Genomic DNA, 12,500 nt, shown 5'->3' on the forward strand with positions numbered 1-12,500 from the left:
CTGTACTTTAAATGTTAACAGATAAAAACATAAAGAATTGTTTTATTATGATTATTATTAATAATTATTAATATTTTTTTTGCATTCACCCAAATTTACAATACTGATACCAGCTTGTAAAAGCTTGATTATTCCTGGCCTGTCTATCTCATTGTGCAGACTGACATTCTTTCTTTTTTCTTTTTTTTTGTGCAAGCTCTGGTTAGCCTTAATTAATAGATGCAGTTAATGGCTATCTGTCTGAGCAAATTGGCACATGTTTACCAGCAAGGCTTCCTATCCTCATTTGAATCATTCAAAGAATAACCATCTGGGATGAAGAAGAGTGGGGGGAAGAGGATGAAAGGATGAAAAATAGAGAGAGCTGTTGATAAATGTACATGTTCGTGTGAAGTTAGCTTAGGCTATGAAGAAGCATCACCCTATACAGTTAATGCATGAAGGCATACCTATGAATCATAATGGCTCAGTTTTCTATGATAACAGTAAATATGCAACCAAGGTCTATGTCATTTTGGTACCCTCAAGAGTTTGTGGGATTACAATTCCACTTGTATATGTTGGGAGAGCAGCCACATGACCACAGAGACTCGAGCACACAACATTAGTGACCGAGGTATACCAGATGCCATTATGACTAAGACAGAACTCAGAATACTGCTGAGACTTCTGCATTCAGATGGCTATACCTGGCAACACTGACATATATGGATGCCTTTTGCTGTTCAGACCCACTTCTCACTGCAAAAGTTTGAACATGTGCATGAACATATTGCATACAAGACCGAACATGATGCCTTCATTCAGTACAATACAATACACTGTATAGGCTCATGATCACCAAGAAAAAATAAAATAATAAAATAAATTCTTGGGAGCACAGTCAGCCTACATAAACTGTACAATGTTTAAGTTTGACGTCTCCACATAGGGGTAACATATGGACGTCTGAGTCAGTCTGAGTATCTTTCCCTTTGTTACAAATGTAAGTGTTGATTACTTTGAGCTATAGGTCGATACAGCAAGCTTTGGACACCATCAGCTGTGGGCATTAAAAGCTAGGATTACCTGCAGAGATTTGTATCATCATGTTCCAAGATTACAATGACTGGCTTCGGTAACTTAATGAGCCATGGACATGAGCGTCGACAGAGAGAGAGTTTGACATACCGAAGTTTAAAGCTTGCAATAACTCCATGGACCTGTCACAGTTCACTCTGCAGCTAAAATTAAGCTCAATCTTAATGACCCATTCATGAACTGGTGCAAGCTAAAACATCTTCAGTAAGTGTTACAAATGCTGGTTTTGTACACATGCCAGGGGCATAAGCACTAGTTATAGAAACCATGGGTATGATCAGAAGTTATGACCTGATACAGTGAACAGGATTAGACACCATGAGAGGGAAAGGTAATGGCAATTTGATACCTCTGGTCAGGGTCATCATTCTTTGTCTGGACTTCATGAATGTGGGTTTGAAGAACTGGTTTTGAACTTTGTAAACCCAAGTTGCGCCTATAGATTTCAAAAACTCCACTAGACAGGTTTCTAATGAGTGGGTTTTCAAACTACTACAAGCCCGGAATACGTTTTAATGGTGTTGGACACCACATGCCAGGCGGAGATTTGCACACCATGAGCTAGGGTGATAGCGCCCGGCTGGGGTCTCTCAGAATCGAAGACACAGCCATGGGCCGAGGGTCATCATGGAATGGTTAGACTGTGTGCCTGCCTTCAGTGGGCTAGACATGACTGGCTGTTCCTGACATACATAATAATCACAGCGTAGGTGAAAGAGCCTTCACTCTTGTCACAAAAATTACCTAGGCATAACATATGTACAGAGCAATAAAGTCAAAACAGATTCAACTTCATGAATTCAGAGCTCCACTTCAATAAGGCAAGTACACAGCAAAAATTTATGGAAGGGGTAGATTTGTTCCCAAAACTTATCATACACTTATTACAGTACATAGTGATACACCTGACCAATTTGCAGGATTAACTGACAAGTAGCATATATCTTGGAGAAAACTCAAACAAGTGGAAATAGTCAAAACAGCACCATTTTACATGAAGGAACTATTTACAGATACATCATATATATACTTGACACAGAAATTTCTAGAGATTTATGATTAAAGTTTTTAAAACTTCTAATAATGATTGTGAGCATGATCTATATGACAGGTAGTCAAAATGGAATAACAGGGAATTGTGTGGAGTTGGCTGAACACAACCTAAAATATGAACTAAATATTCAATGGTCCTTTGTTAGAGTACTGTAAGGCACTCATTTGTCATCACAGACATTAACACTTATATCAGTAGCCACATTAGGGTACTGCCAGTCACTCGAGATGCAGTAGCACTTCAGCTATTAAATATGCTAGTCAGTCAAGGCTGAAATCTACTGCAGTCAATGGTCCCTTGACTTTCAGTCTTTGTCGGTCAATGGTCCCACACTTGGACATACATTGACCAGACATTGAACATAGTGAACTGGCTTTGATCAGTACATGGTACACGAAGGATGACCAACTATGTGATCAGCACACTAAACTCTCATGCAGTAAAATCGATGCGGTCCCATGATAGGCCTGATGTCACATCGTGAGCCTTGAGGTCCATCTCCTCTAGGTTAAAGAGGTCTAAATGGTCCTGGTTATTAGAGAGCAGTGGATCACTTTGATTAACACTAATACCACTTCTCCCACCACTACTACTTGTGCTACTAGTGCTGCAACTACTGTGGTTACCTCCTCTGTTGCTACAACTGCTGTTGCTACCACTGCTGTAATTACTCCCAATGCCACTGTCACTGCTGTTTCCTGATGTCGAAATCAACTGTGAGGGTGGCCAGGGTGCTGTGAATGTGGAAGACCCAGACGTCAACACTGGACCATTTGGATTGGGCACCAAGGAGTCGAGCCAAGAGGCTACGTCAACATCATCGTTCACCTCCATCTTAACGTCCATTGTTGGGCCTACAGTAATGAAGGGCTCCTCTGGTCTGTGGGAGATGAGTAGATCCTGTGGAATATGGTTGTGATCTAGCGTGTGCTCCAAGGTGCCCAGCTCCATGCCTTCCAGCACAGGTAAGTCCAGATCCAAAGGAAGTTCCAAGCCAGGCTGATTTGGGCCCTCCATTACAAGGTCAGCAAAGAGGGAGTGAGAATTGAGGCCACTAGTTACTATAGGAGATGTGCAGGAGCTTGGTATCCCTGGCACTGGTTGCTGTGCTACTGAGCTTGCAACCGTGGAACTAGTGATGCGTTGACTAGAATGATGCGGTGGTGGAGGTGGGGGTGGTGGTGGGGGTGGAACAGTGGTCTCTTGACTCGATGGGACTGCAGAGGTTGTCGTATACACAACGGGGAGTGCAGTGGATGAGGTCGTAAATACAAGTGGCAGTGATGCTGAACTGCTGCTGAAGATAACTGGCACAGCAGGAGATGTGGTGTAAATAGTAGGAGAGTCGCCTGAAGAACTGGTAAATGTTGGCCCAGTTCGGCTACACTTTATTTGGGTTGGGGTGTGAGGATCTTGTGCTGCACTTGGAGGCAACTCTGTAACAACAAATATATAATGTTCAACTTGTTTAGGGGAAATCTATAATTATGAAGTGCTAATAATAGCAAACAAATTCTGAGGGCATAACAGAATCAAAGAAATATAAATCATCTTAATTCTTCATAATGTACATTTAAGCTTTTAATCATGGAAATATGAAAATCTACCTACCTCCATTTTTGATAAGAATTTCTAGTACATCGTCCACAGCCTGGCTTTTCACAGATGGTTTTCTGTTCTGCCCAGTCACTGGGACCTTATTTGATATCTGAGAAGAAAGACCCATTAGTATTTCTTTATCTCATAAAAGTAAATGTACCCAGAATCTGATAATTTAACAAATCAACCCAAATATCTACCAAAGATGGGTTTATCACCCTGACTTACAAAAGATGCAAACAAAACATAGTAATGAGATGCACAGATGCCAGTATTCAAACAAGTGAAAAAATAATGTAGTGCATACAAATGATTATAGAAAACAATAAACTGCATTCAGAAGACATAAGAGTTAAAAAGCTAATTCCAACTTCAGCTTGCCTGCGTGCTACTTACTAATGTTCCTTTTAACTGCTTGGTCGCTTCATCATAGTTAGGAGGAGGTTTCAGCACAAACTGTGATTCCGTAGCAGTTCTATTCAAATTGTTATTGTTATTATTATTATTATTGGCAGTATTTTCACTGGTACTGGTGATAATGATTCCCGATACATTTGGTAGAGACGCAGTTCTGCAAAGAAAGAAAAGAATATACTAATCTATCACTTTGAAAGAGAAAGAGAAAGAAAGAGAAAGAGAGGAGGGAGGGAAGGAGGGAGAAGAGGGGGGTAGGGGGAAACAAGGAAAGGGGGGGATGGGGCAAGGGAGGGGAGAGGGGGAGGGGGGGGGAGGGAAGGGAGAGAGAGAGAGAGAGAGAGAGAGAGAGAGAGAGAGAGAGAGAGAGAGAGAGAGAGAGAGAGAGAGAAAGGAAGAACAAGAAAAAGAAAACTGAAGGAAAAGAAAGACAGAGAAACAAAGAAAAAGATAGAATAATGAGTGTGTATGCTTGTGTGCACAAGCATGTGTGATCAGATATACATAACTAGATAAATAATAAACATGGAAGGAAGGAAGGAAGGAAGGAAGAGAGAGGAAGAAGAGGAGGAGAAGAAGGAGAAGAAAAAAACACACACACACACACACATAATATAATATATCAATATATATATATATATATATATATATATATATATATATATTATATATATATATATATATGTGGTTGTGTGTGTGTGTTGTGTATATATATATATACATATATATATATATACAACATAACATATATATTATATATCATTTTATTTATTTAATATTTAAGTCACACACACACACACACACACACACACACACACACACACACACACACACACACACACACACACACACACACACACACACACACATATATGTATATATGTATGTATGTATGTATACATACATGTGTGTTTTGATTCCTCCTGTCTGCACTTTATATGCAAGATATGACTAAATGATTTTTGTATTCCTGATCTAATTAACTGTGTAAGCAGTTAATCTATTTTTCTGCATGTTTAGTGGGTTGTGTTGACTTAAGAGCAAAGTTAAAATTACTAGTTTTCTTTTTAACTACACATAAGCATGTACATGTACATGCTTCCACTATCCCTGCAAAACCTGTTCTTAACTTACCGCTGATGAGCATTGACCGTAATGCCATTCTGCGAGGATATGGATCCTGAACGCTGAGTCTTTGGTTGCTCGTTGGTGTGGGGGTTGGGCGAGCTGAGGAGCTGGTCCCATACATTCTCCGACTTCACCTTCACCTCTCCATTCCCAAGGTCATGGTTATTCAGCTCCAGTTGTTGTGGCTGCTGCTGCTGGATAAGCCCATTCTCCTGGATCTTGGTCTTACCTGTGTCATGCACAACCTGCTGCTGTAACAACTGCTGCTGCTTCTGATGCAGTGTCTGTAAATGGTGTAACTGCTGTATGTGGCACTGCAGCTGCTGTTGTTGTTGCTGTTGCTTTTTGTTGTGATGTTCGTATCACTTCTGTTACTTTCCTGATTTTACGCTGTCTGTTTGTAATGTTCTCTGCTGCTGCACGAGCTGCATTGGGTTTGTAATCTCCTGACTCTATTCTCTGCAATTTGCATGCTCTCATTGGACATCACAGTGGGGGCTGCTGTGGCCTGTGGGACCGATTGTCTCGCTGTCACCGTCTGATTGGGGAGTGTTGACGGTCTGAATATGGCGTACAGCGCTTCAACGTATGGTGAAGCCGTGCATGTGATGGATATCGAGTTGGTGGAGGGGGGAGTGGGAGGTGGGTGTTGTGTAATTGAGCAACATCATATGTGAATACTAAGAGGTGTTAACGCATCACCCGGAGTAAGAGGTGGGAAGTCATTTGTGTCCATGGCAGAGTCAAAATCTACGTCCATGGGAGCCACACTGGGTGGGCGGTAGGGAAGGGAATGTGAGATAGGCAGGATGAACATGTACTCTAAGTATGGAGAAACCTGAATGAAAGAGAGAAAAAATATTTGATATAAAACTATAAAATATCATAATAAAGTGGAAGGTGAGGGAGGGAGTGAAGGGAGGAGAGGGGGAGAAGAGAGAGAGAGAGAGAGAGAGAATGAAAGAGGAGAGAGAGAGAGAGAATGAGAGGAGAGAGAGAGAGAGAGGAGAGAGAGAGAGAGAGAGAGTAGAGAGAGAGAGAGTAGAGAGAGAGAGAGAGAGAGTATGAGAGAGAGAGTATGAGAGAGAGAGAGAGAGAGATGAGAGAGAGAGAGATGAGAGAGAGAGAGAGAGTATGAGAGAGAGAGAGAGTATGAGAGAGAGAGAGAGAAGGAGAGAGAGAGAGAGAGAGAGAGAGAGAGAGAGAGAGAGAGAGAGAGAGAGAGGAAGAGAGAGAGAGAGGAGAGAGAGAGAGAGAGTATGAGAGAGGAGAGAGTATAGAGAGAGAGAGAGATGGAGGAGAGAGGGAGAGAGAAGAGAGAGTATGAGAGAGAGAGAGAGAGAGAGAGAGAGAGAGAGAGAGGTGAGAGATAGAGAGACTGACTGACTCACCTGAAGAATCGTCTGTATAATTGAACGCCGACTGTGTTGGCGTTGGTGTAGAAGAATGTTCCTGCAGCAAATGTGCAACAGACAACACGGTGTTGCCTGAGGTGTCGGTCCGTGTGACATGTCCTTTCCCGTCACCCTCCATAGTTGTGATGGGAGTGACTGTTTCTCTCTCTACACTCCCTAACCTCAGGGTAACAGATGCATTGTTATTTAGAGTGTTACTGAGATTGTTGTTGTTGTTATTGTTGCTAATATTGTTGGTGTTATTATTGTTGTTATTGTTGCTACTGATACTGTTGCTGCTGCTGATGCTACTGCTGCTATTGCTATTGGTAACACTACTCGCCACACTGGAATTCTGCGCTGCATGAGTCTTTAATCTCTCTATCAACTGGGGCTTTGAACCAGAAACGGGCAAGTTTCTTTTCTTCAGTTCGGCTTTCAGATCTGACACTGGAACAGAAATTCCCAAGTCAGAAATCAGTTAAAGGACCACTTTTTGAAACACTGAATCATAACACATTGTAATAATGAACTGGCAAAGCTGAATTAATTGTCACTAATTCAAACAATCCAATCTTAAAAATCTAATTTCACCAAATATATAAAATCCTCATTAATAACTTTCTACCAACACTTTAAAGAAAGAAGACAGCAATATGATAATTATTCTCACCATTATAAGCAACCCATTATCATTATTTATAACATCATAAGCTGACAGAGAGAGAGAGAGAACAACACAGGCTCTTCCAAACTTACCTTTCATATCCTCTAACTTGGTGTGCACTCTGATGCTGGTCTCAGGCGGAGTGGGTGGAGGAGGGGGTGCAGGTGGAGTAGAAGACGGAGTGGGCGTTGTGGTGGGCGTGTGCGATGGGGTGTGGAGTACCTGGGAGAGGGTGAGTCCACTGGCCACTGTGGAGGAAGGCAGTGGAGGGGGGGTGGGAGCTACCTTTATCACAGACGGAAGACTGCTGCTAGTGCTGTCATTGTTTGAGGGTTTGAGCGCCGCTGGCAAGATGATCTGGGGATACTGCGAAAAAAGACAAAAGGGTGAGTTGTGTTGACTGAGGGGTGGTAGGTGGCTATTCTTCACTCTTTTTCCCTTGAGCTTTTAAGATTTGTTATGTCATTATGATTCTGATTTTCACAAATGCATTAAGCCTGTAACATTTCCCACCTTAACAATGAAAAAGAAGAAGAAAAAAAAAAAAGTACATGAACTAGTATTCCCATTATAAGAAAGTGAAGATTTTTTTACACAACTGATATTGGTAAATACCTTCTGTTTCAGTTCTAGCTGACACTGCAAAAATAACTGTTGCTGCTGAAGAAGTATGTCGTAGGAAGTCTCTGAGGAACTCGTACTTGATTCTCTTTTGACTGCGCTTGGAGGGCCCTGTGAACAAGCCAAGTGTAACGCAATTAATTTTCAAATTATAATTCCACTATTCATTAAAGAGAGAAAGAAAATAAACTGCATTTCCAAATATTCAAAATTTAGATTCTGTATTTCTTTTTAATCACACATAGAAGCAAACACACACACACACACACACACACACACCACACACACACACACACACACACACACACACACACACCAAGAGAGAGAGAGAGAGAGAGAGAGAGAGAGAGAGAGAGAGAGAGAGAGAGAGAGAGAGAGAGAGAGAGAGAGAGAGAGAGAGACACCACACACACACACACACACACACACACACACACACACACACACACACACACACACACACACACACACACACACACACACACACAGAGGGTTGCCTTACCTTATATTCGTGAAACTTGATAGTTCTAGCTTTGGGCTGAGTTTTTCCTTTTGACTTCTTCCTGCTCTTGGACTGGTCCTTGCCTGGAGCAGAATTTTGTTGTGGAGGTGTTGTGAGGGCATGGGGAAGAGGAGTACGAGTGACAAAGAGTGTTTGGGTAAGAGCAGAGGCTTGAGGAGAAGGAAGGAGAGGGTGCTGAGGAGACGCAAGAGAAGACAGAGGCGAGAGAGACGAGGTGGTGGAAGTGAGAGAAGGGGAAGGGGCAGCCAAATCTGTTGCACAGGTAGCAGGTGCTGCTGTGACAGTGGGAGCAACAGGAGGTGGCGGTGGAGGGATCACTGCTGTGGTTGCAGGAGCTGAAGTGGTCTCTAACAGTACTGGACTGGGTGACATATGCTCTCTGACCCCTGTGGCACTTCCAGCCTCACTCTGGTCTGGAGACATGCCACCCTCACTGCTTGACTCATCTTCAAACTGCACATACAAGCTTGGATGCTTTCTAGGTTCTCCTTCACTTGTACTTTTAAACATCAACTGTCCCTCTGTAGATGTATTTAATTTCATACATTAGACTTTCCACTGATAAAAAGTATCATATCAGTTTGACAAAGTCTTGAAATTAAAGAGAGATGTCAAAGATAGAAAGGGGAAAGAACGGAAAATTGATAACAAAAGCCATAATCCTTGCACAAAAGTAGATAGGTGATTACAGCATTCTACACGAATAAATTTACGACTTGAAATTTACAACAGTACATCCACTTTCATGAAAGGAAAAATTGACAGCTCTCCCCAAACCCCTAAGTATTCCTATTTGTCAAGTTGTTTTTTTTATTCTAATAACCTTAATACTTCCTTACAAATATTTGTTTTTTTTTTAAACCTTTAAACAATATCTCTACTGCTTTTTACTGAAAATTGCTTTTACTCTGAAGACACCAGAGTTCAGAATGAGTTGCCAGTTTTTGCCTTTCCTGAAACTGGACTGATAATTTCCAAGACCAAATTATTCAACAATAGCACAGTAATACTAAGGCATAAAAAAAAAAAAAAAAAAAAAAAAAAATAATAATAATAATAATAATTTATCAAAAGTTACCAAAAACTACTCTCCTATTCATTCTCAACTTCTTTATGCAAATAATTGTACACATCATATCATTTACAAAACTTAAATAGACATGAATCTACTACCTGAACCACTGGGCCAGAAATAGTACACACATCAACAGCACCTAAATATATGTGCAAAATAGAGCCACCCATTCCCCTTTGTGTAATACTTATGCAAATAACTTGCATAAAAAGGTCCTAAAGCATTCCTTCACTTTTCTTGGCAATTCCATTATTAATTAAAGATTACTCAAATTTACATATTTCTGATTCCTCCAGCAAGGTATTCCTACACATAATATGCCTTATAAAGTTCTAATAGGAAAATCTTACACCACCATCCAAGTATATTTATGTAAATGCCATCTATCTATGTCTATAAAGGCTTTCAAATTCTCCAGACATAAGAACATTTCTGTGCAGTTATTCCCTATTCAGAATATGTTAAGTTTTTGATGGACATAATTCCATGTAAGACATACTACAGTGATGCCTTTCCAACCTTAAGAGGTTACCATGACAAAAGATCTTTCTTCAATTTTATTTCCCCCCCCTTCATGTCCACACTTCTCTATTTCTATTATATATATATATATATATATATATATATATATATATATATATATATATATATATATATATATATATATATATATATATATATATATATTTCTTTTTTTTTTTTTTTTTTTTACCTAATTTCATCTCTCTACATCCAGGTCTTCAAAATTCTCCACAACACAATTTCAATACTAATTATACCGACACAACTTCATTCATATGAACACCCACCTTTTACAGCTTTCTCCAAGTCTTCTGAAGTATGGAGGATATTGGCTCTGACCAGCTCCAGAGGGCCAGGCCGCTGACAGAGGTGGTCACTTATGGCATCAGCTATTCTGGCTCTCTTCAGCTGTTTCTGTTTTTCCACTAGTGATGGGTCAATGTTACCAGGTGCATCTGTGTTAAAAGATATGAATGTATGTTATATATGAATAAAATGTATCAACAGTGTCTATTAGAAAATCCCAGTGTTTGCATGAAGTAACTCTCCGGTTGCACTCAACCACATCAAATATAAATTAAACACTTCCTATCAGGCACTGATGCTGCTACTACTCCCAAAAATGATGATAATATCAATAATTACACATATTTCAATGTCTCAAGCAGAGAAATAAGATAATCATTAACCTTCTAAAATATGTTGTCGTACAAGTTCCTCTCTGTCAGGTCTCCGCTGCATTTTCTGCTTGAGAATGTCATGTTTCTTTGCCATGTCTAGCTTCTGCCGCTGCTCGTAGAAGGCAGCTGGAGTATTCATGGCTGTCGATAAATAAAGAAAAGTTGAAACATTGTCTAATAGATATATTCATATAATAGCAAAGAGATGATAATAAGCTGCATTACAAAACATCCCTAAAAGTAACATTCTGAGTGAATACAAATACACATCACACAAAACTGATCAAACCCCCAGGAGGGACTCACGAGGAATAACTCCGCGGCTGACCAAATCCTCCCGTGGCCGCCGCAGCATCAGCTTTACTTTCAGGGCTGGAAAAGAATAACAATAAAACAACTTTAGACAAAATATTCTTCAGGCAAATGTATTTTTAGAAAAGCTTTTTAGTTTACTCATAACACATTCATTAAGCAGAATTAAATTAGTCTAGTATACAAAGTAATATTGAGGATTAAGATGATGATAATGATAATACTAATACTAATAATAACAATAATATCATTAACAATGATATTAACTCACAACAGTAATCAAAATGATGAAAGTAATCATAATAAAATAGACTCCTGCTGCTAATAATAATAATAATAATAATAATAATAATAATAATAATAATAATAATGATAAGATAAAAGGGAAGATAAAAAATTTACCACATGTAATCCGCCAAGGGCAAGTAATAACTGCGTGTGCTGAGCAGAATTAACACATTCATAAACCTTCCTTACATGTCAATGAAAGAGTGTCTTTCACTCATATCATAATGATTATATGTTGATGAGGTAATGTTCTTCATTTGTATAATAGTGACTTCATGCTAATGGCAGAATGCTTTTCATTATAAATGAATGGCCTATCTATCTATCTACCTACATATCTATCAAGTTCCTTTTATTCACAGCTCATAAAATAGTTATTTATAGCATAAAACAATTAACTTTTTGATTGGTTTGATGAATTTCCTTATCTGCTTTTCCTTGCATGTTTATAAATGAGAAGAGAAACGGATGACGGAGGATTAGGTTAAAATGAAACGCTTCATAAAAAAGTAACTTTCTGGCTAAATAAACCAATGATTAATGAATTTCTGTTTCTTAATTAATGTTTTTAGCTCAGATTTTCAATGAAACAAGTGAGTTTATGCTCTCTTAAAAAAAATTGTCTACATATATTATGAAATCTATTTTTGCATAACAATGCATGTCTTGCTCCTGGAATAACCTGGTTTACAACCCAAAAGCCAAAAATGCAAATGAGATGGACATTTTCTGGTCATTATAATCTCATTTTGCCCAGATAAACACAATGTTTGCATGAACATTTACCCACTACTCATCTATCATTTTGAGAGGGTGGGAGAGAGGGAAAAAATTGCTGCTCTAATTAAATATATTTGTATATTTCCTAAATTCAGTATCCCAACCCAACAACTATTTACATTTTTATACCAGATATTGTAACTCCACACATAATTATGGCTTACCTATATCATCAAGGTAGAAAATGTAGTCTGTACAGGGGTACGGCATTAACAAACCACTTTTATGGGGTTCAAAAATCTCCAAAAGGCTCATCATCTTCAAAAAGTGATATTTAGTCCTATGACGCTCTGGCAGAATAGGTACAGGCAGCACAAATCCTGGTTGAAACTGCCCCATTTAAGCACCATTACCAATGAACTA

At 39.3% G+C, this 12,500-nt stretch overlaps 1 protein-coding gene across 1 annotated transcript in view; it reads right to left on the reverse strand.

Moving 5' to 3' along the window:
- Positions 1-12,500, reverse strand: part of LOC119579496 (myocardin-related transcription factor B-like) — a 65,351-nt gene that overhangs the window by 1,632 nt on the left and 51,219 nt on the right. Inside the window, 12 exon segments of the mRNA XM_037927392.1 lie at positions 1-3,570; positions 3,746-3,842; positions 4,130-4,304; positions 5,282-5,711; positions 5,714-6,148; positions 6,655-7,119; positions 7,429-7,702; positions 7,952-8,068; positions 8,460-9,001; positions 10,365-10,532; positions 10,767-10,898; positions 11,064-11,129. The exon segment at positions 1-3,570 is cut by the window's left edge and continues 1,632 nt beyond it. Of these exon segments, the coding sequence (XP_037783320.1) occupies positions 2,567-3,570; positions 3,746-3,842; positions 4,130-4,304; positions 5,282-5,711; positions 5,714-6,148; positions 6,655-7,119; positions 7,429-7,702; positions 7,952-8,068; positions 8,460-9,001; positions 10,365-10,532; positions 10,767-10,898; positions 11,064-11,129 (3,905 nt within the window). The 3' untranslated portion in view covers positions 1-2,566.

This window comes from Penaeus monodon, chromosome 1 (assembly GCF_015228065.2).
Source record: "Penaeus monodon isolate SGIC_2016 chromosome 1, NSTDA_Pmon_1, whole genome shotgun sequence".
NCBI classification, from domain to species: domain Eukaryota; kingdom Metazoa; phylum Arthropoda; class Malacostraca; order Decapoda; family Penaeidae; genus Penaeus; species Penaeus monodon.